The sequence below is a fragment of the Elephas maximus genome, chromosome 4, assembly GCF_024166365.1.
Source record: "Elephas maximus indicus isolate mEleMax1 chromosome 4, mEleMax1 primary haplotype, whole genome shotgun sequence".
Taxonomy (NCBI): Eukaryota; Metazoa; Chordata; class Mammalia; order Proboscidea; family Elephantidae; genus Elephas; species Elephas maximus.
In genome coordinates this window covers 52,057,856-52,079,398 of record NC_064822.1, presented here as the reverse complement: position 1 = coordinate 52,079,398, position 21,543 = coordinate 52,057,856, and the positions used below count along the sequence as shown (strand labels likewise).

The window sequence follows — 21,543 nt, the reverse complement described above, 5'->3', positions numbered from 1 at the left end:
AAAACTACTTTGGGAAAAAACAAAATCAATTTACCTCAGTAAGTTCACACGTCCATTCTGAGGCTTAGGATTTTATGAGTAGTAACATTTATTCATTTAAACAGCACCTCAACACAAGAAACTGACAAGCTGTTACAGTGTAGCCTGCTTGTAAACGTGACTTCTGTGACAGGGAACCGAGACTCTTTAGCAATGCATTTTTTTTTTTATACCCTTCCTTGTTTCTAAAAGGATTTGAGGTGACTGGTGGCACCGGGGTTAAAGCAATCTACTGCTAACCGAAAGGTCGGTAGTTCAAAACCACCAGTGGCCCCACAGGAGAAAGATGTGGTGTCGGCGCCCATAAAGATTTACAGCCTTGGAAACCCTATGGGGTCGCTATGAATCAAAACCGACTCAACAGAAATGGGTCTGGTTTTGTAACTCTAACATTAGCCATTTTGCCACTAGTTTTATGAAAAATACTTACCTGTTTCTTATGTATCTTGTCATCTACTGAGAATCTGATAGGTTTTTCTATCACATCATTTCTACATATACAATGTATACATACACACCTACACATAAACAGGGCCCTCTCTATTTACGTTAAATTCCCAAACTAAAGACAGACTATAAAAGCACTGGGCATATGGATTCACACCCATTTAAAAAATAATGCTCTCCATGTTTTATATTTCTCTGTTTATATAGGCCAGATAGTATATTTTTCAATTCATGCCCCGAGTACCACCGGTAATTTTAAGAAAATTCCTTCTGCTTCTATTTTTTCATAATTCTCTTTTATGATGTTGCAAAAATCAAGTAAGTTACACACCAGAAGGGACATGCCCTCCTCACCCCCAACCAAGAAGAAGGAATGTCACTTGCCACTCATTTCCAGAAAGTATCTTGCGTTCATTAGCATTCGGCCTTGAGGTTTCAGTTCTAACTGGTTGAGAGAAGGAAAGAAATATAAGTCAGAATGTGAAAGGAACGCTGAGTTTAATGACATAATACCTGGCTTGTTTGGTGATGGTACAAGATTTCCAATACAGAATCTAATCATTGCTCCCTATCTCTTCACTCATTTTCATCAGGAGTAGTACAGCCGCCTTGAACACAGTCCTTTCTTTTACCTGAATCACCTCGGCTGTTCTTTAATTTTACCTGAAGATCAAACTTGCATAAAGAGAAAAGAAAATTCTAAAACAGATTCTATTGGGTTTTCTTGCCCTGTTCTGCTACTTATCTGAAGAGTTGTAATAGGGTAGACCCAGATCTTAATCACAATAAAAAAATCACAGACACTAGTACTAGCTCACTTGGGGGAAGTGCCTGGTGGTGCAGTGGTTAAGAGTTCGGCTGGTAACCAAAAGGTTGGCAGTTCGAATCCACCAGCAGCTCCTTGGAAACCCTATGGGGCAGTTCTACTCTGTCCTATGGGCCGGATTGATTTGACAGCAACAGGTTTGGTTTTGAGAGTGCCTAAGAAGTCTCTTCCCTTCCTTCCACCTGGTATGCCTGTCCAGGTTAATCAGGATTAAATAGGAGTGTCCTTTTTCTTTCTCATGGAGAGAATGCTTCCTTGGGAAAGTACTAGATAATCCACTGAGATAAATTTTGATTAAAATGATCTGTGGAGGGCCCAAAAATGTATTTCAGTATAATTATTTAGAGGGGACGAGAATAAACTGATATTTTAAGAGACATGAAAAGAATGTTATATAACACAAGGTGGAAAAAAAAAAGCATATCTAAGCCAGCATGAGCATTATCACTAACTTACTAAACAGTAAAACTCTATCTTTGATATACTAAATGGAATATGGAAAAAGAGGAAATAAAGGTCATAATTATATCCATGGCTGTAATAACAGAAATTAAGAAGAGTCAATAAGATATAACCATACAAACAGGTAAAACATTGGCAAAGCAGGAGGCAAGTCTCAATACAGTATTTAGAAACAGGATTGTGTCTAGGGAGGTGAAAGGCATATTTGAGAAAAGTATTTTAAAAAATAGAGAAATTCATTTTAAGAAAGCGGATTTCGATAGATGCAAGGGAAAAATATACATCGAAGGCAACCTGTTAACCCTGCACCACTAGAAAATAAAACTGAACTAAGAAATAACTGAAAAAACGTGGAAAATATCAAAAGAATGCTAGTTGGGTAAATGAGGATCTGAGTGGCACCAAGTGTTTTTGCCTAAATAATTTTAGAATATATAGAAAGTGAAAAGTCTGGTAAGAATAAAATCAGAGAAAGCCTGGGCAAGAAATCAAATGAACTTTACGGGATATAAACAGAAAAGCGATCTGTATATTAATGAAGTCTTAAAGGATAAAAAATATTCTTTCATTAATTGAAAAGGAAACATGAATAACACGCTTCCTAAAAAATAGGCATTTGGTGACTTTTAAAAAAATCAGGCAGAAAAGAGAAAATAAGTGGGAATGGGGGAAAACAAGGAAGACTTTTTCTTTCTAGTTTATCTCTTTTTTCTTCCTAGCCAAGCCAAAAGCTCCCCTGCTCCAGGCCCAGTTAAAACCTTGTCCCTCCCACTTACCTGGTTTGTGTAAATTCTTTAACCTATGGTTATCATCAGGAGCCCTGGAGGCGCGATGGTTAAGAGCACTGCTGCTAACTGAAAGGTCAGCAGTTTGAACCCACCAGCTCCTCCTCGGGAGAAAGATATGGCAATCTGTTTCCATAAGGATTTACAGCCTTGGAGGCTTATGGGGCAGTTCTACTCTGTCCTATGGAAGCTCTATAGGGTCCCTAGGAGTTGGAATCCACTTGATGGCATGGGATATGTTAATCATCTGTGACATTATCAGGTTATTTAATCTCTTCCTACTTATCTGAGCAAGTGCCCAAGAAGAGTTTTATTTACAGAATCCCTTCCCCAAGCTTAGCATAGACGTGGTGAATAGGTACTGCTGAGCTAAATCACCTAAACATATCTAAGCCTGGGATCATTTGCTACATTGGTATATACTCATCTTTAAGAATTACATTTGTGCAACAAAGATTAGTATACTTTTCTTAAAAGTACTGCTTTTTTTGTAGTCAAAACACCCAGCTGACACAAAAATCTCATGTTTGGGCTTACATCATTCCCATTGTGAAACCTGTGACTTGAGAATCTTTGGGTGGATTACTCAAAAATCTGAGTCATAGAAAGTAAAGAGCTGAAAGGTTAACTTGTAAAGATGAAAACCAGTGTAAAGATGAACAGTGTAAGAAAACACTCTCCTTTTGCAGAAGTGATGAAAACTTTTAAAATATTTTCTGAATCTCAGATCACATCAAAGAAGTTTTTTTTTTACTGGTACCTTTTCCTTCATTTTGTACCCCAGGAATTTTCATTAGAAATTCTGATGCTTTCATATTTTGCTCTTCCTTTTAACATTTTTAAACATTTGCTATCAAAACAGAGTTATAACCTAAGTTTTAAAAAAACTTGGTGTGCTAATATGAATTGTATATGAAGAACTTAATGCACACTTGGTTCTTGTTCACTTAGTAAGCTAAGTGAACACATTAAGGCTGAAAAAAAATATTTACAGGGATTGACAAACACCAAATATTAAATAGGTCTTTGCTCTCTCTCAGAGCCCTAGTGGCATGACGGTTAAAAGATGGCCTGCAAACCAAAAGGTTGGCAGTTTCAATCCACCAGCCACTCCTTGGAAACCCTATGAGGCAGTTCTACTCTGTCCTATAGGGTCACTATGAGTCAGAATCAACTCCACACCAATGAGTTTGTTTTTTTTTTTTGGTTTGCTCTTTCTCACTTTCTGATCTCTTGATAAGTAGATAGCAGTTAGGTTCCAACTCTGTGATATTTTCCACACTTAATTTGACAGTCGTAAATCAATAAAAGCTTTTCATAGCCTAAGAGACATTCTCCATTTTATATAAGAATCAAAGAGATCTGCATATGTCAATACATTCTATAGTCCACAGTGAGTGATCGTTGTCATTAGCAAATCACCAATGCGTAAGTGGTAGGGAGTGTTTATTCAAGACCAGTATGATTTCACCTTACGGATGATATGAAATTTCGAGTGAGTCTTTAGCAAGCACGGTGCTTATCACCGAATGCTACATACTTTAAACAAAGCTCAGATATTTACCCATACTTCTGTCTTCCCATTGTTCTTCCTGCATCTCTCGGCCAGGGAGTAGAGCTCTACTGTAGTTTCAGATATTAGGTCCACATTTTTGCCCTTCACAATGATCTGCATTACTCTCCCCTTGTTTATATGGGCATCAAAAGTGCTGTCCCACGGGGGGTACATGGTTGGCTTCTTCTGAACATACATTTGCCCATTCTCTATGAAAGGAAAGACATTTTCTCATTACTCCTTTAGCCTTAGAAAATAATCCAATTCAACTCAACAGTAGTGCCCATTCCCTCTACTCTCTAGGACAGATAATTCTGCTGGGAAGACAAAAATAACACACACACCACACACACACACAAAACAATCAGAAACAATATAGAACAGAATAAGAAAGTTACCAGGTCTAGATGCAAGATAGTAAGTTAATTTTAACAGTTGATCTGGATAATTTAGGCAACAAAAACCTTGAAATCTGATTTCAACGGGCAATGTTCTTTTCCTATTCAACAGCTAGTTGCTTCATTTTGGGTATGAACACCTGAACAAATAAATAGAACTCAGGGGTTAAGTGTGATGTATTTGATAGGGTATGATACATTGGAAACTTTCATGCCTTTTGAGGTCATTTTTTTTTTGTTGTTGTTAATCTGTGAAAAGTCCATCATACAATGGGTTCATTTCCCTGGAATCTGGTAAGGAATGGTCAATATAAACCTACTGTGTGTTCACTGACAGAGTGGCATAATGCGAAGCTTATAGTAAATGCTCCTTTAAAAAGATATTATCGTATTTTCCATTTGACGTAAACACACTAAGAACCAATAACCTTTAAAAATAATGAGTAATTATTTCCTTTTCTATCTACGACAATAAGCATGGTACTTTTTAGATATTCTCTGCACCTTTAACAAAAACTGACAAGCAACTCAGAGTGGTGATGGTACTAACCAGTTTAGAGAGTAAACAGAGGGCTACAGACCTGCATGTAAGGAAAGGTAGGCAGGCAGGAGGCCTCAGAAATGGTTAGTAACAAGAACCACAAACAGGATTATCCTTTTAAAGAAAACCTTCCCAGAGGCCACCAGCGATTAGGAAAGAGTTTACGAATGAGATTTTTCATTCACATCGGATTTTCTCTGGTATTTATTTTTTCATCGTTTCAGAAACAGAAAAATGCAGTTGTATGTGAGTGTTTGTTTCTTATGATAGTAGCCCTGGTGGTACAGCAGTTAAGAGCTCGGCTGCTAACCAAAAGGTCAGCAGTTCAAATCCACCAGCCACTCCTTGGAAACCCTACGGGGCAGTTCAGAATTGACTGGATGGCAACGGGTTGATTGTTGGTTTTTTCTTATGATAGTAAGCTCATTAAGTGGGAGATTTAGAAATTTAGAGAGACTGATAAAGCAAAAGGGAGAAATCTGCTTAAAGCAGGGAAAGAAAGCAGAACTTGCCGCTAACTAAAAGGTTAGATGTTGGAGTCCACACAGAGGTGCCTTGGAAGAAAGGCCTGGTGACCTAAAAAAAAAAAAACCTACTTCTGAAAAATCAGCCAGTGAAAACCCTACAGAGCACAGTTCTTTTCTGACACACATGGGGTTGCCATGAGTTGGAGCCAACTTGATGGCAACTGGTTTTTTGGTTTAACTCCCGACGGCACGGAGACACTTGCCCTTTTCCCTGACACTTCCTCTGTCCGTTACCCTGCAGAAAGCTAAGACAGGATAGGCAGTTTGCATTTGTTAAATTTATACTTATTTTGGAGGTACACAAGGAGTTGAACAAGTTGAAACTTCAAATTTTAGGTAATCCTGAATATTAGAGTGTAAGCTATATGACCTCAGGAGAAAGATGTGGCAGTCTGCTTCGTACAGCTTGGAAACCCTACGGGCAGTTCTACTCTGTCCTATAGGCTCGCTATGAGTTGGAATTGACTCAACGGCAGTGGTTTTCTTTTAAGCTACATGACATGTTTAAGGGTGGAATAGGAAGGGAAAGGTTTTTATGGTTTGGTTAAAAAAAAAATACACCGATCAAAGATTGGGCTTTTTAAAAATTGATGGCAATATTACTTTAGCAATTATAAATCAATAACAATTTTTCACAGCCAAAGAAAAAATGACCTAAAATAATGGCCATAATAACATTTTTGGATTGGTACAGTGGCTGCAACAATGGACTCAAACATAGCCTCTCCTTTTTATAATTCCTTTCACCACATAACCACCTTGCCGCAGTCAAAGGACAGAAATCCCCACCTCAAGGTATTTTTTTACCCCTTTCATTTATTAGGTTTGCAATCACCTAAAAAGAAGACCAGAATTCAGGATTCTGTCTACCTACAGTGAGTTCTGCCGTTTTCAAAGGCTCTCAGGTTGATGGTACTGCTTCCGGTTTGTCTCTGATGACTCATCATGGAAAACAACCTTACACTCCAAAGACTGAAATGTGTTTAAATTCTAAGGAAGTAGTACTTGGATTATGATGTTCAGAGTGATTTCTTTTCAGAACAAAACCAAAAAACAAAAATCTCCAAACCTCTCAAAACTCCACAGGCTAACCTTTTGGAAAAACAAAGTTTTCTTCTTTTCTGACAAGGTCTCTTGATCCACAGGGCTGATTAGACCAAGTTCAAACACAAGACCGAAAAAAAAAAAAAAGGCTCTCAGGAGGCAAATGTCAGTGAGACTTGTGGTTGTAAAGAGAACTGGATCCAGGAGGCCTATTAAGTCAGAGCGGCTTTGAAAAATTCAGACATTTTACACTTCAAAGATTTCTGTGACATTTGGAAGGTCTGAGATTGGGAACAAGTGGCATTCTGACTTCTACCTAAACAGGAGAGAAATCTGGGCAGATGGGAAATCAAGGCGATTCAGTCTCCTCGGCTTTGATGCATTTAGTGTGTCAAGAAAGGTGAAGTCATCCATGAAGCAAAAAGGCTTTTAAGGTGAAAAAAAAAAAGTAAACATGGTAGGATTCTGAACCCCAGAAATTCTGATCGGTAAAGATCTAGCTGGAGGTTCTCAAATACTGAGTCAAGTTCCCCTTGGGTCTGCAAATGTCCCCTCCTTAGAGTCCTTTTTTATGGCCACACTCTACAAAATAACAAGTGTCTCCGGGTGGTGCAAATGTTAAGCACTTGGCTGCTAACTGAAAGGTTGGAGGTTTGAGTCTACCCAGAAGCACCTTGGAAGAAAGGCCTGGAGATCTGCTTCCAAAAGGTCACACCCATGCAAACCTTATGTGGGGTCAATCTAAGTTGGAATCGACTTGATGGTATCTGTTTGTGTGTGTATGTGTATGTGTGTATGTCTGTGTTTTAATATAAAATAACATACATTTGCTCTGACCCTAATCCTCTCTCCCCTTTACCCTGTTTTGTTTTACCTCACAGCACTTCTATTATACTTTTTTTTCTTGCTTGTCTTCTTCTGCTAGAATGTAAGCTATAAAGGGAAGAGACTTTTTCTGTTTTTTTTTTTTTTCTTTTTCCTGTGCTCTAGCCACAGCACGCTCTCAATAAAATCCAAAAAACCCAGTGCCATGGAATAATTTTGACTCATAGTGACCCTATAGAACAAAGTAGAACTGCCCATAGGGTTTCCAAGGAGCAGCTTAGTGGATTCAAACTGCTGATCTTTTGGTTTGCAGCCTGAGCTCTTAGCCACTGCACCACCAGGGCTCCACAGGCACTCCATAAATACTTTTAAAATAAAAGAACTATGATAGCTCCTGTAGTTACTCAAAACCTGCATCAGTGGTAATCAGAGTTGTCTACAAAGTATCTGTTAAAGCAACTGAGTCATAAAGAGGAACGAAGTCCTGATACATGCCACAACCTGCATGGACCTTGAAAACATTACGCTGAGTGAAATGTCAGCCACAAAAAGTCAACTGTGGTACGATCCCACTTACATGAACTATCTAGAAGAGGCAAATGTTTAGGGACCAACGCTGATCAGTAGTTATCAGAGTAGCTATCAGAGGTGGGCAGGAGATGGGGGAAAGGCAGAGTCACTGCCTAGGGTGATGGTATAATCTGGGAGTGGGTAACGGTGATGGATGAACATAACCGATGACACTCAACTGTACATGTGGAGATCGTCGAAATGACAAACGTTTTGTTTCATATATATTTACCAAAAACAAAAAAACAAAAAGGTACCTGCCAAAATAACAAATGTATATAAGGAAATGGGGAAAGGTAGTGAAGCTGGAAAAGTCTTGGGATATAAACATTCTTCTGTCTTTTTTTGGAAAGTCCATATGAGTCTTAAAATGCAGGGGGATGGATCAAAGAGAATGGAAGCCACTCCAAGTGACCGAGGAGAGATTTCTGACACAATGGGATTATTTGAACTGGATCTTCTAAACCCACACAAGGAATCTTGGATGACTGCCACACTTTTCTCCCTCAACAAGTACTATCTTAAATATTTACATTTGGTAAAACATGGCTATTCTTTCATTCATCCAGGGTCTCAGTGGTAAATGCAAAAGTAAATTTTCTGAAATGTGGTTTCTAACGGCTAGTTCTGTATTCTTTATAATATTCATCTAAGCTTAGCCAAGGAAGCAGCAAGCCATCTTTAGAGTTGATTCTAAAGTTCTGCAGATTTCATCAACCTATAATCACTTCAAATAACCAGGCTGGACAATATAGGTCCCATGTTCTACTTCAGCTCATTAGCAGGTTTTTTTTTTTTTTCCTCCCATTAACTACTCACATAATTTGCTCAGCCTAACTTTTTCCTTTCCTATGTTTATGCGGGGAAAACAGTGCAGCAAAATAGAATGGCTGGGAGGTCACGAGGCAGGAGATCTCGTTCTGGTTCAGTGACTACCACTAAACCAATATGCCCTGGAGGTACTGGGCTTCTCTAGAAGGGCACCAGTTTCCTGAACTATAAAATTAGGTCGAACCAGATGGCCTTGAAGGTCCTGGAAGGTCACTGCTGGCCAAGCTTCCTAGTTCTTAGGAACTAATTCCTCCCCTACCTGGAACACCCACGCAAGCTTACCTGATTCAACATATTCTTTGACAAGCACAGCACAGTAAGGGTTAACAGCTTCTCCCTGACAGGGCTGGCAGGACCCACAGTCAAAGTTGGACAAACCAATTCGAAGAAATGGTGACATGGCTGCTCCCTGAAAAGTGAGAAAAAGACAAATGCTGTTTGGGGGCTATAGAATATGTTATTTTTGCTGTCCCCCCCAACCCTCCCCTTAACCGGTGCTTTATCTTCAACAGCCAGAGCTTCAAATGGTTCAATTATCCCTCCAAACAAAAGCTTTTACTTCCCCTTCTACGAAGCACAGGGTTGGACTCACCCAAAACCACAGACTTTCTTGCTGAGGACAGAGGCTTTCTAGAGGTCTGCATTCAAACTCATTAGTGAGGACTACCTAAAAAGTTAATTCCGCTCTTAATTTAAAAGAATGATATTTAATAGTCGCACCGTGAGGCAAATGTTTCCCAACATATATTTTTATTTCTTCTGTTGTTCAAGTAGGTGCTCAGGAAATAACACACAGTAATCAGAAAACGAGTTTAGGAAGAGTAAGCCTATTTTAGTCACACCAGTTAAATATGACACCGCAAAATTCTTGCATGGTCTATTTATGTGTGGAATGGAATTGGCTCTAGGCATTTAGCAGCTGATCCTTATTTACTTTAGACATTTTCAGAAAGGTCTGCTTTCTTCACAGTCATTCATATATTAAAACACATAAGCCTCTGAACATTATGAACCACTTAAAAAAAACCCTAAACCAATGACCACCGTAAAATAGCACTTATCATCTAAGGGCAAATAAAATACTTCATAAATGCCAATTGACGAATAATTTTGTTTCCCAAGAGATTAAGGTGAAAATTATCAGTATTGGCTAGAAATTCCAGGAGTTCAAACAGTGGCATAAATGGTTAAGTGCTCAGCCACTAAGGGAAAGATTGACAGTTTGAATCCTACCCCGAGGTGCCTCAGAGAAAGGCCTGGTGACTACTGAAAATCCTACTCTGAAACACACGGGGTCACCGTGAATCAGAATTTATTCCATGGCAACTGATTTTCTATCTGCCTTTCCTTATCTTTGTTTGCTCTGAAAAACGAAGAAAACACACAAAATTGCCTCAACGAATCACTTTTTCTTTTTTACCCACTTTTCCATGAAAAATAAGAGGTTCCATTATTTTGTAACTATCATCTGATATTCAGTGCGAAGTTGTTTTCTTGCTTCATGTTTCTTCTCGAACTATTTCTGCCTCATGTTTTCCCAAACTTTCTTATGCAAACCAAAGACAATAAGAGCAAAGCATTAGCTGTCTTTGCAACCTTTGTGCAAATAAAGAAAACTATTCAGAATAAAAAAAGCCACAAAAACCAAACCGGTTGCCATCTAGTAGAGTTTGACTTACGATAGCCCCATGTACGCAGAGGGAAGCTGCACTCACAGAGTTTTCAAGGCAGTGACCTTTCGACAGTAGGTTGCCAGGCCTTTCTTTTGAGACACCTCTAGGTGGACTTGAAACTCAAACCTTTCAGTTAGTACCAGAAAGTAAACATCTGCACCACCCAGGGATTTCTATTCAGAATAACAGAAACCCATAACTAGAAATCTTGAGCCTGTAAATACTTAATCCAGCAAAGCTATGAGAGATTTGGGTAGTTTTTGAACCTATAGAGAGACAAATTACGGCTCTTGATAGGTGCAGTTAATTTCATGGATATTGAAAAAGGCTTAACTGTGTGCAGAGTTGGGAAGATTTAACTAAAGGAGATGGTGATGTAAACATCATGATTTGTTGGGTCCTCATGTTTATAGTCTCTGAAACACATTCAGTATATGTCACACTGTTGAATTAGCAGAGGGATGACTTCCAGATTTGTCTTTAGGGGCTCCCTTCACCCTCTGAAGGAGTCTCTGCATGGCACAAATGGTTAATGCACTCAGCTACTAACCAAAAAGTTGGAAGTTCAAGTCCACCCAGAGACACTTGGAATAAAGGCCTGGTGATCTACTTGCGAGAAATCAGCCACTGAAATCCCTATGAAGCACAGTACTACACAGACATACATGGGGTCGCCATGAGTCAGAAGTGACTCAACAACAGCTGGTACTGATTTTGCATCCTCTGAGCTTAGAATTCTTGGGCAGGAGCCCGGTTAACTGCTGAAAGCACTCCCGAGAGAACAACTCTGATGGTCCCTCTCTCCTGTGTCACACAGGTCTTTCAGACAAGTCTTGATTTCTCCACCAACCAGGAAAAATCACTGAGAACTATCCTCATTTGTGGGAGTATTTACCATGCTCGGACTTTTTTTTTTTTAAGATTTCCTTAATACAAATAAAGGTAGGCAATTAAAACTGATTTAAGTGCTGAAGGACCATTGACTCATAAAGTCTGAGTGACACCTACTCTGACCTTTAGTGACAGTCCCTCTGCTATTTCCCGGCTGGGCTCCTAATCAGGTAATAGCAACTCAACAGGGACCTGGGAAAATCTGTCCTACGGACAGAAACCTCTAGGGCTACCAGAGTTTCTGTTACAGATTTTGAGAGTGTTGCAACAAAACCCTCCTCCTCCCAAAGGTCTTGCTTAGACATTGACTGATTTCCCATTTAATAAACAACCAGATGTTACTTGCCATTTCACCAGATTCACTTGCCCTATTACCTCCCCCTCCCCCGCCACGCATTCTGATAACTTACCCATGATCTGTTTGATAGTCTAGTTACTGTCTCTCCTTCATGTCTATTGTTGTGTCCCCTTGAGTCCATTCTGACTCACGGCAACCCTATATGACAGAGTAGAACTGCCCCATAGGGTTTTCTAGGCTTTGGGGGAGGGGCTCTGGTGGATCAGATATTAAGCGCTGGGCTACTAACCAAAAGGTCAGCAGTTTGAACCCACTAGCTGCTCCATGGGAGAAAGATGTGGCAGTCTGCTTCCATAAAGATTACAGCCTCAGAAACCCTATGGCGCAGCTCTACTCTGTCCTCTGTGGCAAAGAGTTTGGTTTTTGAATCTTTACTGGAGCAGGTCACCAGGTCTTTTCTCCCACAGAGTGGCTGGTGGGTTTGAATCGACGGTCTTTCGGTTAGCAGCCATACACTCAACCGCTGCATCACCAGGGCTCCTCTTCTAAAGGTCTAGTCACAGCGATTCGATCTGAAACACATTTTGTTACCCTAGAAGACAGAGCTGATATTTGTTTGGTTAACTTCACACATGGTTCAATAAAGTCTCAAGCTCAGCGGTACGTCTTTATGACAGAAGGGAGCATTTTATTCCTAAACGGCTCAGAATTCCTTTCGCAGCTGTGACAGTAATGGATGAGCATTATGAAAAACAAAGAAAACACACAAAATTAGTCAAATGTAAAAGTCCACAGTTCCACCAGTAAAAGAAAATCACTGTTAACATTTTGAAGTATTTTTCTCTAGTCTTATTTAATGAGTAAGTTTTGTGTTTGGTTTTTGTTTTACATCACACTGTGTGTATGGGAGTAGACTTGGCTTTTAGATGTAACATTTTAGAATAAACACTTTCCAAGTTATTATGTCACCTCTATAAGCACCCTTTTGATTCTTGCATAATATTTTATTGAGGGGCAGCTCCTACAGATGCTTTACTGAAATCTTACAGTTATTTAAACTGTTGCCAATTTTTCCGTGCTAGATATAATGTGGAGCTCTGGGGGTGCAGTGGTTAAGAGCATGGCTGCTAACCAAAAGGTCAGCAGGTCAGTTCGAATCCACCAGCTGCTCCTTGGAAACCCTGTGGGGTTGTTCTACTCTGTCATATAGGGTCGCTGTGAGTCAGAATTGACTTGATAACAATGGGGCTGTGGCGTTTTTGTTTTTGTTTTTTGGTAGATACAATACTGTGATGAACACTTTTTCCCCCAATTTTTATATACAGAAATTTTGCCTCAGGCTAGATTATTCAAGTACTACAGTATTATAAAATCGAATGATATTACTATTTGTAAGACCTTATACATTAAAAGCAAATAACCAAACTTAAAAGGCGAAGACCTAACAGAGGAAGTATCTGTGGAAAATGCAACAGACAATGAGCTAATGTTATTATTACATAATAAGCTTATACAACTCTGTAAGAAAAACACTACGACCCAGGTAAGTGGCAGTGGTAGAAAATACTCAAAATATAAAATGTCACATCTGTAACTAGTTGTATGGGAAAATGTTCAGACTTGGGAGAAATTCCAGAAATGCAAATAAGCCAAGAAACTGTATAATTCCATCTATATGACCTTGGAAAAGATAAAACTATAGTGATGGAGAACAAATGTGTGGTTACCAGGGGCTGGGTGGGGGGACAGGAGGACCATAAAGGGATGGCATGAACTAGTTTTTGTGGGAGATGGAACTGTTCTATAGCCTGACTGAGCACAAAACTAGATCTGTGTTCAAATTCAAAGAACTGTACACCAAAAATGAAAGTCAGTTTTACTTTTGATGATACGATAATTTAAAAGCCCAAATAAAAAACTAAATATATTCCACTGGCATTTCAAGGCATGGATTGTAATTCCAGAGGTTACAAAGATAAAATAAAATAAAAAAAATCAGAAAACTGGGAATTCATATAATAAAAGATTTAATTAAAATATTAAAGTAATCAGGAGTATCCTCCATTTATTAAAAGGAAAGTCAGTGCCTTAAAAAAGAAAACAAAACAAACACCACAATGACAACTCCCCCACCCACCCCCAGCTTTAACTCTGTGGCATGTAAAAAAAAAAAAAAAAATTGGCATTTAGGTGAAAACAGTTGAGAAAAAAATAACAGTAGAAATTAATAATGCATTTTCTTCTAGGATGAATTCATACTCAACTCTTAATTTAAAGTTTAAATTTTAAACTATAATAATAAAAGGAATTAAACATTTAAAATAAAACACACTAATTTTTTTTACCTGTGAAATTAGCGGTCTTTTTGAAATGCTTTTACCTAAGGCTGGCAAGGATAACGTGAAAAACACACTATTATACGACGCTGTTGGGAGTATAAATTTCCACAATCATACAAACAACACACCAAAAACAAAAAACCAAACCCTTTGCCGTCTAGTTGATTCCAACTCACAGTGACTCCACAGGGCAGATCGCACACAACATGTATATATATACATATTGCATACGAGAGAAAGAGACAGACTGACTGCAAGGGCCAAGAAGATGTTTAATAAATGCTTTTTACCCACAAGGATGACACATTAACATAAAGATTTGTGGGCTAGCACTTTGAGCTCAGACCTGATGGTGAGGGAGATAGGAATTCCCCTGAGTGCTAAAATAGAAAGGCGAATCACTTGTGTACAAAAATACATGAGCTGGAATAACATGTATTAGGACTAACTTTGTGACTCTGTCCTCCCCAGTCTCTCTGCAGACTGTAAATTTCATACAATCTCCTCTTTCCTTTCCATTCATGGGAGCCCCACACTTTGCAAAGAACTGTGTGCATAAGAAGACTCGCTGGCCGGGCTGGTCCTGACAAGGCAGGGGCCAGTTCCCTCCACACCCCTCACCTGAGCTCAACTTTCTCTTGTACATCTCCAAAAAAACAAAAAACAAAACAAAACAAAACCCACTGCTGTCAAGTCAATTCCGACTCATAGCGACCCCATAGGACAGAGTAGAACTGCCCCATAGAGTTTCCAAGGAGTGCCTGGTGGATTCGAACTGCTGACCTTTTGGTTAGCAGCTGTAGCACTTTACCATTACACCACCAGGGTTTCCGACATCTCCAAGGACCTCTCCATTTACAGGCCCCAGACAGAACTCACTCTCTTCCCTTTCAAATCTGCTCCTCCTTCTGTTTGGCAGGCTCAGTGACCAGTACCATGGCTCTCAGCTTAGCCTCTACTTGCACTTCCCCTCATGCCCCACAACCGATTTATTTCCTTCCCCATCTCCTCCTCCTTCATTATTGCCATAATTCAATTCTGCATTTTCTTGTTTGACTCATTGCAGCAGCTTACCCTATTTCTCTGTCTTCCGTGACGACCTCTCATTCCCAGTCAAATCTCCACACTGCAGTCCAGGTGATCTTTCTTGGGACCATGCAGAACGACTGCCGTTTCTTCAACTCATCACACTGTCTCATCACACTGCTCCCTCTCTCTGGAATGCCTTCCTCCCCTCCCCATCCCACCTCCTCACCTTTCAAGTTCTGCCCACCAGCCTGTACCTCCTCTTTGAAGCCTTTCTTCCCTCCACCTCCATCACCCTCCCTTCTGATACATCTCAGTGGAATTCACTCAGCCCTCCAGACTCTGTGGCTCCCTGCGTACACTATCAGAGAGCACCTGCCATATTTATTTGCCATGCCACTGTACCTTCTGAAGTCTGATGGAGTAAGTCCTGTGACTCCCACTCTCTGCCTTTTCTCCAGATCTCACCCCTCAAATTTGGCCCTCCTCTCCTGGGTAGCACAACAGTTAAGTGCTAGGCTGCTAATCGAAAGGTTGGCAGTTCGAATCCACCCAGCAGCTCCCGGGGAGAAAAGACCTGGCAATCTGCTTCTATAAAGATTATAGCCTAAGAACCCTATGAGGCAGTTTTACTCTGTCACATGGGGTCACTATGAGTCGAAAATACACTTAATGGCACCCAATTACAACAACAACAAACAGTAAGGCCCCATTAAGATTTCTCCTACTTAATCCTTGAGATACCACACATATTCAGAAGAGGGGCTGTGACCGGAAGTACACAAGTTACCCTGGCTCCCTCTGCAATACTTTTAGCAGAAGCCCCTCAGAGCGAGTGCATGCAGTGGCTTGCTCTCCAAGTCCCTAGCTGTGATGAAGGACTTTCTTTATTATAGCATTCCTCTGGTCAGCTTTATGGGGTTGTGGAGGAGAATGTGTGCAGGTGCTCACTGCCATGTTTCCGTCTTACACCTTATTAGATTGACTGGTTCCTGTCTGTCTTCCCTCACAAGACTGGAGACTCTGAGAGCAGAAACCACTGCTTAACCATCTATGTGGCTCCAGGGCCACTTCCTCTGTCTGATATGTACTAGATACTCAAAGCATGTTTGCTCCTGGAATTAATTTCCCAAAGTGACATTTCACAGAATCTCTTAATCTTCATAATTTTTTTTTACCTGCAAGGGTCTGTTGTCATTGTTGTTGGGTGCTATTAAGTTGATTTGGACCCATAGCAGCCCCATGTGACAGAATAGAACTGCCCTGTAGCGGTTTTCTAGGTTGTAACCTTTATGGGAGCAGATCTCCAGATCTTTCTCCCTCTGAGGCACTGGGTGGGTTTGAACTGTCAACCTTTTGGTTAGCAGCTGAGCGCTTTACTGTTGGGCCACAATTAAGTGACAGATGGTTATGGAGGAACTCAGTAGCAAAGGAAAGATCTGAGCCCTCATTATAAGCAGAGGACCTGATGGCATTAGGAGCTCAACTGCCAGAGTGACGTAACGTCTCAAAGCCTTGTTCTCACATTGGGAAAATGGTGATACTACTACTATCCGTTTCAAAGGGCTATGAGGACTAAATGGGCAAATACATGGAAGGTGCTAAGAATAGGACTGACAAAGAGCACATTCTCAATAAATGTTAGTTATAATTATTTTTACTACTTTGATACATTTTCTAATGGACTTTTTTAACTTTATATCAAAAAGGGTAGGAGGAGAGTAGAAATAGTCTTTCGGAGCACATCTGGGCTGAATTATGTGCCTCTGTGTTCTGTGTTCTGCTACCGAGCTCCCATAAAACCCTAATCTATCTCCCATACAGCACTCATTACCCTCTAATATAGTCACCTTGGTTTTGGCACTTACTATGATGGACTATCAGGTATGTCTACCCAGTCTTCTGTACTTTAAATCTGTAAAGAATCTTTACTCCTCCAAGCTCACTGTTTATACTTTAAGTGTATTGACACTGGTCTTTAGCACGAAGCTATATGATGCAGGTAAATGATCAAGTATCATTGCCACAGTGGCTGCAATGATGCGCTCAAACACAGCAATAATTGTGAGGATGGCGCACGACCAGGCAGTGTTTCCTTCTGTTGTACACGGAGTCACTATGAGTCGGAATCGACTCGATGGCACCTAACAACAACAACATAATTGCTCAGCAGTGTGCTTGAGGTCACACACACTATCAAGTGCTGAACCGAGAACATGGATTTCCTGACTCACTGGGCACTCACTCATCTATTTACCTAGGCTGATTCACCTACTAAAACTCAAACCTACCAAACACTTTCACAGTGATGTTAAGGATTGCCACTACATGATAGAACCTGGTGGGGAAAAAGTCTGCAGAAACAGAAAGCAGTGGAAGTGCTATACAGATACTCATCAACTGAAAAATATTGAGAATGCCTTTCCTCTGTAGCAAATGAAGTATAAATGAGCATGCTTTTTATTTGGACACCATTTGTACCGGTGCAATTTAGTTGGAGAAGTCTCCATGACAGAGGGGTGCCTCACAGAAATAAAACAACAGTCATCACGATATCATAACCGCTGATATGTAGAAGAGAGAACACAAATCAATCAATAGCAAACTTGGGGATGAAAAAAAAAACCTGTGGTTTCCAAATGCATCTGTTCTGCCAAAATTTGGAAAATTAAACACCAATTGGGCAAATGATGCCAATTAAGTTGCATCTATAGCTTTTACTTTTCATTAGGAGGTAGAAAGGTTTCTTAGGTAAACGTGACTGCTGTATAAAACGACCTATAATTAAAATAACTCGCCTTCCAACGTTCGCAGGGAAAGTATATCCCCGTGTTGCTAAGACTTCTACCAAGTACTAATAAGAATGTCAGGTTAGATATTAACTGCTCACCCACTAACACGGTCTTAAAAATGAATTAAAGTAATAAATAGGAATTGAAGATAACATTTAAAAATAAGCCCAACAATATAGGCTGGGAGGCCAAAAGAAACACAAACTTAACATCAGACTATCTGGTAGAACTAGTTATGAGAGGGGTGTCCTGACAGAGCTAGTACCGCCCTCTGATCTGCAAACATTAACAACTCCCCCCCAAATAATCAGTAGTGTAGAAATTAAACAAATACTGACATTTAGGAAATAAAGCACCTGGATGACACTTTAAACATTGACAGTAATTTTAATGCATGACCTGAATAGGTAGTCCCATTAAGCACAGCTTTTTTTTTTTTTTCTGATGAAACTAGACGAATACTCAAGAACACTGTGCCAGTCCTTGTTGAATTAAGTCATAACTTCTTTACCTATTATTTAAATGCTTCCATGTGTTGGCTTCAACTTGCCCTCATCATAGTGCAGCACATGACTCTTAGCAGAGTTCCCAGCCAATCTGGGCTTCTCTCTGTTTGCTGAGTACACATCACTATGGCTCTGTTTATGCCATTTCTTCTGTTTGGAATGCTCTATCCATCTCCACCCATGAACAATGGCCAGCGTTCAAAATCATCATCATCCTTCAAGGACCTCACTGACGTACTGCCTCATTCAGAAATTCTTTCCTGCTTCCTCACTGGATAGACTCGTTCTTCCCACTCTTTCTCACAATAAAATAACAAAAAAAGGTATAATTTGTTCCTTTCTTGCAAGGATTTGTATATTTAGCCAAATAGGGATTTGTGAACAATCTACCCCAAAATTTACTGGCTTGCATTGAGTCAGCATTGGTTGAATACAAAGGAGTATTTCTCATCTAAAAGGAGTGATGAAGTCCTGACATATGCTACAACATGGTGAAACCTTGAAAACATTACCCTGAGTGAAATCAGTCAGTCACAAAATGACAAATATTGCATTATACTACTTGTATGAAATACCTAGAATAGGCAGATGCATCGAGACAAAAGTTAGATTGGTGAATGCCAGTGGTCTGGGGAAAAGGGGATGGGGAAAAAAGAAAGAAGAAATAAAACTGTGGTTCTGTTCAACTCTAAAGGGAAAACAAATAAACAATGGACAAACACGGATGTAAAAATTATGTTCAAATTACACTTGTCATTTGAAATCGTGCCCTTAACATTCAGGAAGCCATGATCTCACAAGGATGCATATCTAACCATAATTACAGTTTTCCTTGTAATTCATAAATTTTTTTTATTTCAACTATAAACAAAATGGAGCCCTGGTGGTACAGTGGTTAAGAGCTTGGCTGCTAACCAAAAGGTCAGCAGGTTGAATCCACCAGCCGCTCCTTGGAAACCCTACGAGCCAGTTCTACTCTGTCCGATAGGGTGGCTATGAGTTGGACCGGACTCAACGGCAATGGGTTTGGTTTTTTACTTTTAATAAATAAAATATTGTTTAAAAAAAAAACTTCAGGGTGTAGCTGCCTACAAGGTTAAAAATATACACATACATTTGTTGAATAATTGGGTGAACGAATGAACTAAAAAATGAGTAAACTTTGGTGCTGGCTGTCAATGTGAAAATGTCTTCTCTGCCTCTTTGCTTATGCAGTCGTTGCAGACCATAATGATCCACAGACTTGGCTTTCCTTGGTTGGTGCTGCACTATCTAGTCTCTGTAGGATCTATCATCACCCCACTGCTTTTCCTTGTGCAGTCAAACAATTTTCCTTTTCGCACTCCCTTGTGTCTGAAAGAATTCTCAGAAACTAACAAACAATGAGCCTTGAGAGCTGAGAGGGTTTTATTTGCCCTCTGGTGCTGTCTGCAACCTTTCTCTGGAGGGTTTTTACATTAACATCTCCCATCATCCCTGGCTAATTATTTTCTCTCTTTCTCTAGTACTGCCTACTAGTCCCAGGCTAATGTTCACACAGCTGTCTTAAAACTATTAGGGCACATGGCCCTTGTGCTCATAAAAAAAATAGTTGTTTAAAATTAGATGCACCCAAGTGCTTGCCAGTGACCACACAGAGGGTCAGCCATCTGATTCCCAACAGGACCTCTAGCATGTTGTTCCTAATTGCTCAACGCTGTCTGAGTGACTTAGCACTATCTGTGTGGTCCCTGAGCTGAAACTGAAGGTGACACCTACATTTCCTTTCGGGCTGTGTTCCAATAAAACTTTATTTAGAAAAATGGACGATGGACTATAATTTGCCAGTGCCTGATATAGAGCCATAAGGTTATTATTTACTTTTATATTCATATAATTTTATATTAATAATTTTTTATTTTTGTTGAGAATATACACAGCAGAACATACACCAACTCTACCATTTCTACATGTACAAGACAGTTCAGTGACATTGACTGCATTCTTCGTACCATGCAACCATTCTCACCCTCCTTTTCTGAGTTGTTCCTCCCCCATTAACATAAACTCACTGCCCCTTAAGGGTCCCATCTGATCTTTCAGAGTTGCCGTTGTCACTTTGATCCCATAAAGATCGTTCTTAAAATACCATAACGCTCAATGCAGATATTCTTTACTAGTTAAGGTAAACTAGTGTTTGGTTTTAAGAAGACTTCAGGCGATATTATTTATTTATTTATTTATTTTTATTGTATCTTAGATGAACGTATACAGAACTCGCTGCTCATTAAAGAGTATACATATCGTTTCACGACACTGGTTAACAACCCCATGACATGTCAACACTCTTCCTTCTTGACCTTGGGTTCCCTATTACCAGCTTTCCTGTTCCCTCCTGCCTTCTAGTACTTGCCCCTGGGCTGCTGTGCCCCTTTAATCTCGTTTTGTTTTACAGGCTTGTCTAATCTTTGGCTAAAGGGTGAAACTCAGGAGTGACTTCATTACTGAGTTAAGAGTGTCTGGGGGCCATACTCTCAGGGTTTCTCCAGTTTCTGTCAGGCCAGTAAGTCTGGTCTTTTTTGTGAGTTAGAATTTTGTTCTACATTTTTCTCCAGCTCTGTCCAGGACTCTCTATTTTGATCCCTGTCAGAGTAGTCAGTGGTGGTACCCAGGTACCATCTAGTTGTACTAGACTTACTCTGGTGGGGGCTGTGGTAGATGTGGTCCCTTAGTCCTCTGGACTAATCTTTCCCTTGTAGCTTTAGTTTTCTTCACTCTGCCTTTCTCCTGAAGGGGTGAGATCAATGGAGTGTTTAGATGGCCACTCACAGGCTTTTAAGACCCCAGATGCTACTCACCGAAGTAGAATGTAGAACATTTTTTTTATAAATCTGTTACGCCAGTTGAGCTAGATGTTCCCCGAGACCATCGTCCCCACAGCCCTAAGCCCAGTAATTCAGTCCCTCAGGGAGTCTGGATGTGTCTATGGAGCTTCCATAACCTTGCCTTGTACAAGTTGTGCTGGCTTCCCCAGTACTGTGTACTGTCTTACTCAGGGTATATTTTTGGTTTAAGGTTCAAAGATTATCTCAGGGCAACAGCTTCAGGGCTTCATTCAACCTCTGTGGCTCCAGAAATTCTGGATTCCATGAGAATTTGAAATTTTGTTCTGTATTTTGCCCCTTTTTA

The 21,543-nt window shown here is 40.0% G+C and overlaps 1 protein-coding gene across 5 annotated transcripts in view; it reads right to left on the bottom strand.

Annotated features, from left to right (window-relative positions):
- The window catches only part of PRKCQ (protein kinase C theta), a 181,321-nt gene that overhangs the window by 96,613 nt on the left and 63,165 nt on the right, over positions 1 to 21,543 (bottom strand). For 4 of the 5 annotated variants that reach the window (XM_049882028.1, XM_049882025.1, XM_049882027.1 and 1 more), the window contains exons 2-4: positions 9,133 to 9,259; positions 4,124 to 4,323; positions 871 to 931 (exon numbers count right to left, since the gene is read on the bottom strand). In XM_049882028.1, the coding sequence (XP_049737985.1) occupies positions 871 to 931; positions 4,124 to 4,323; positions 9,133 to 9,250 (379 nt within the window). In that variant the 5' untranslated portion in view covers positions 9,251 to 9,259. Of the gene's footprint in view, positions 1 to 870; positions 932 to 4,123; positions 4,324 to 9,132; positions 9,260 to 21,543 lie in introns of those variants that run through there. The other variant, XM_049882029.1, reaches the window with a different exon arrangement.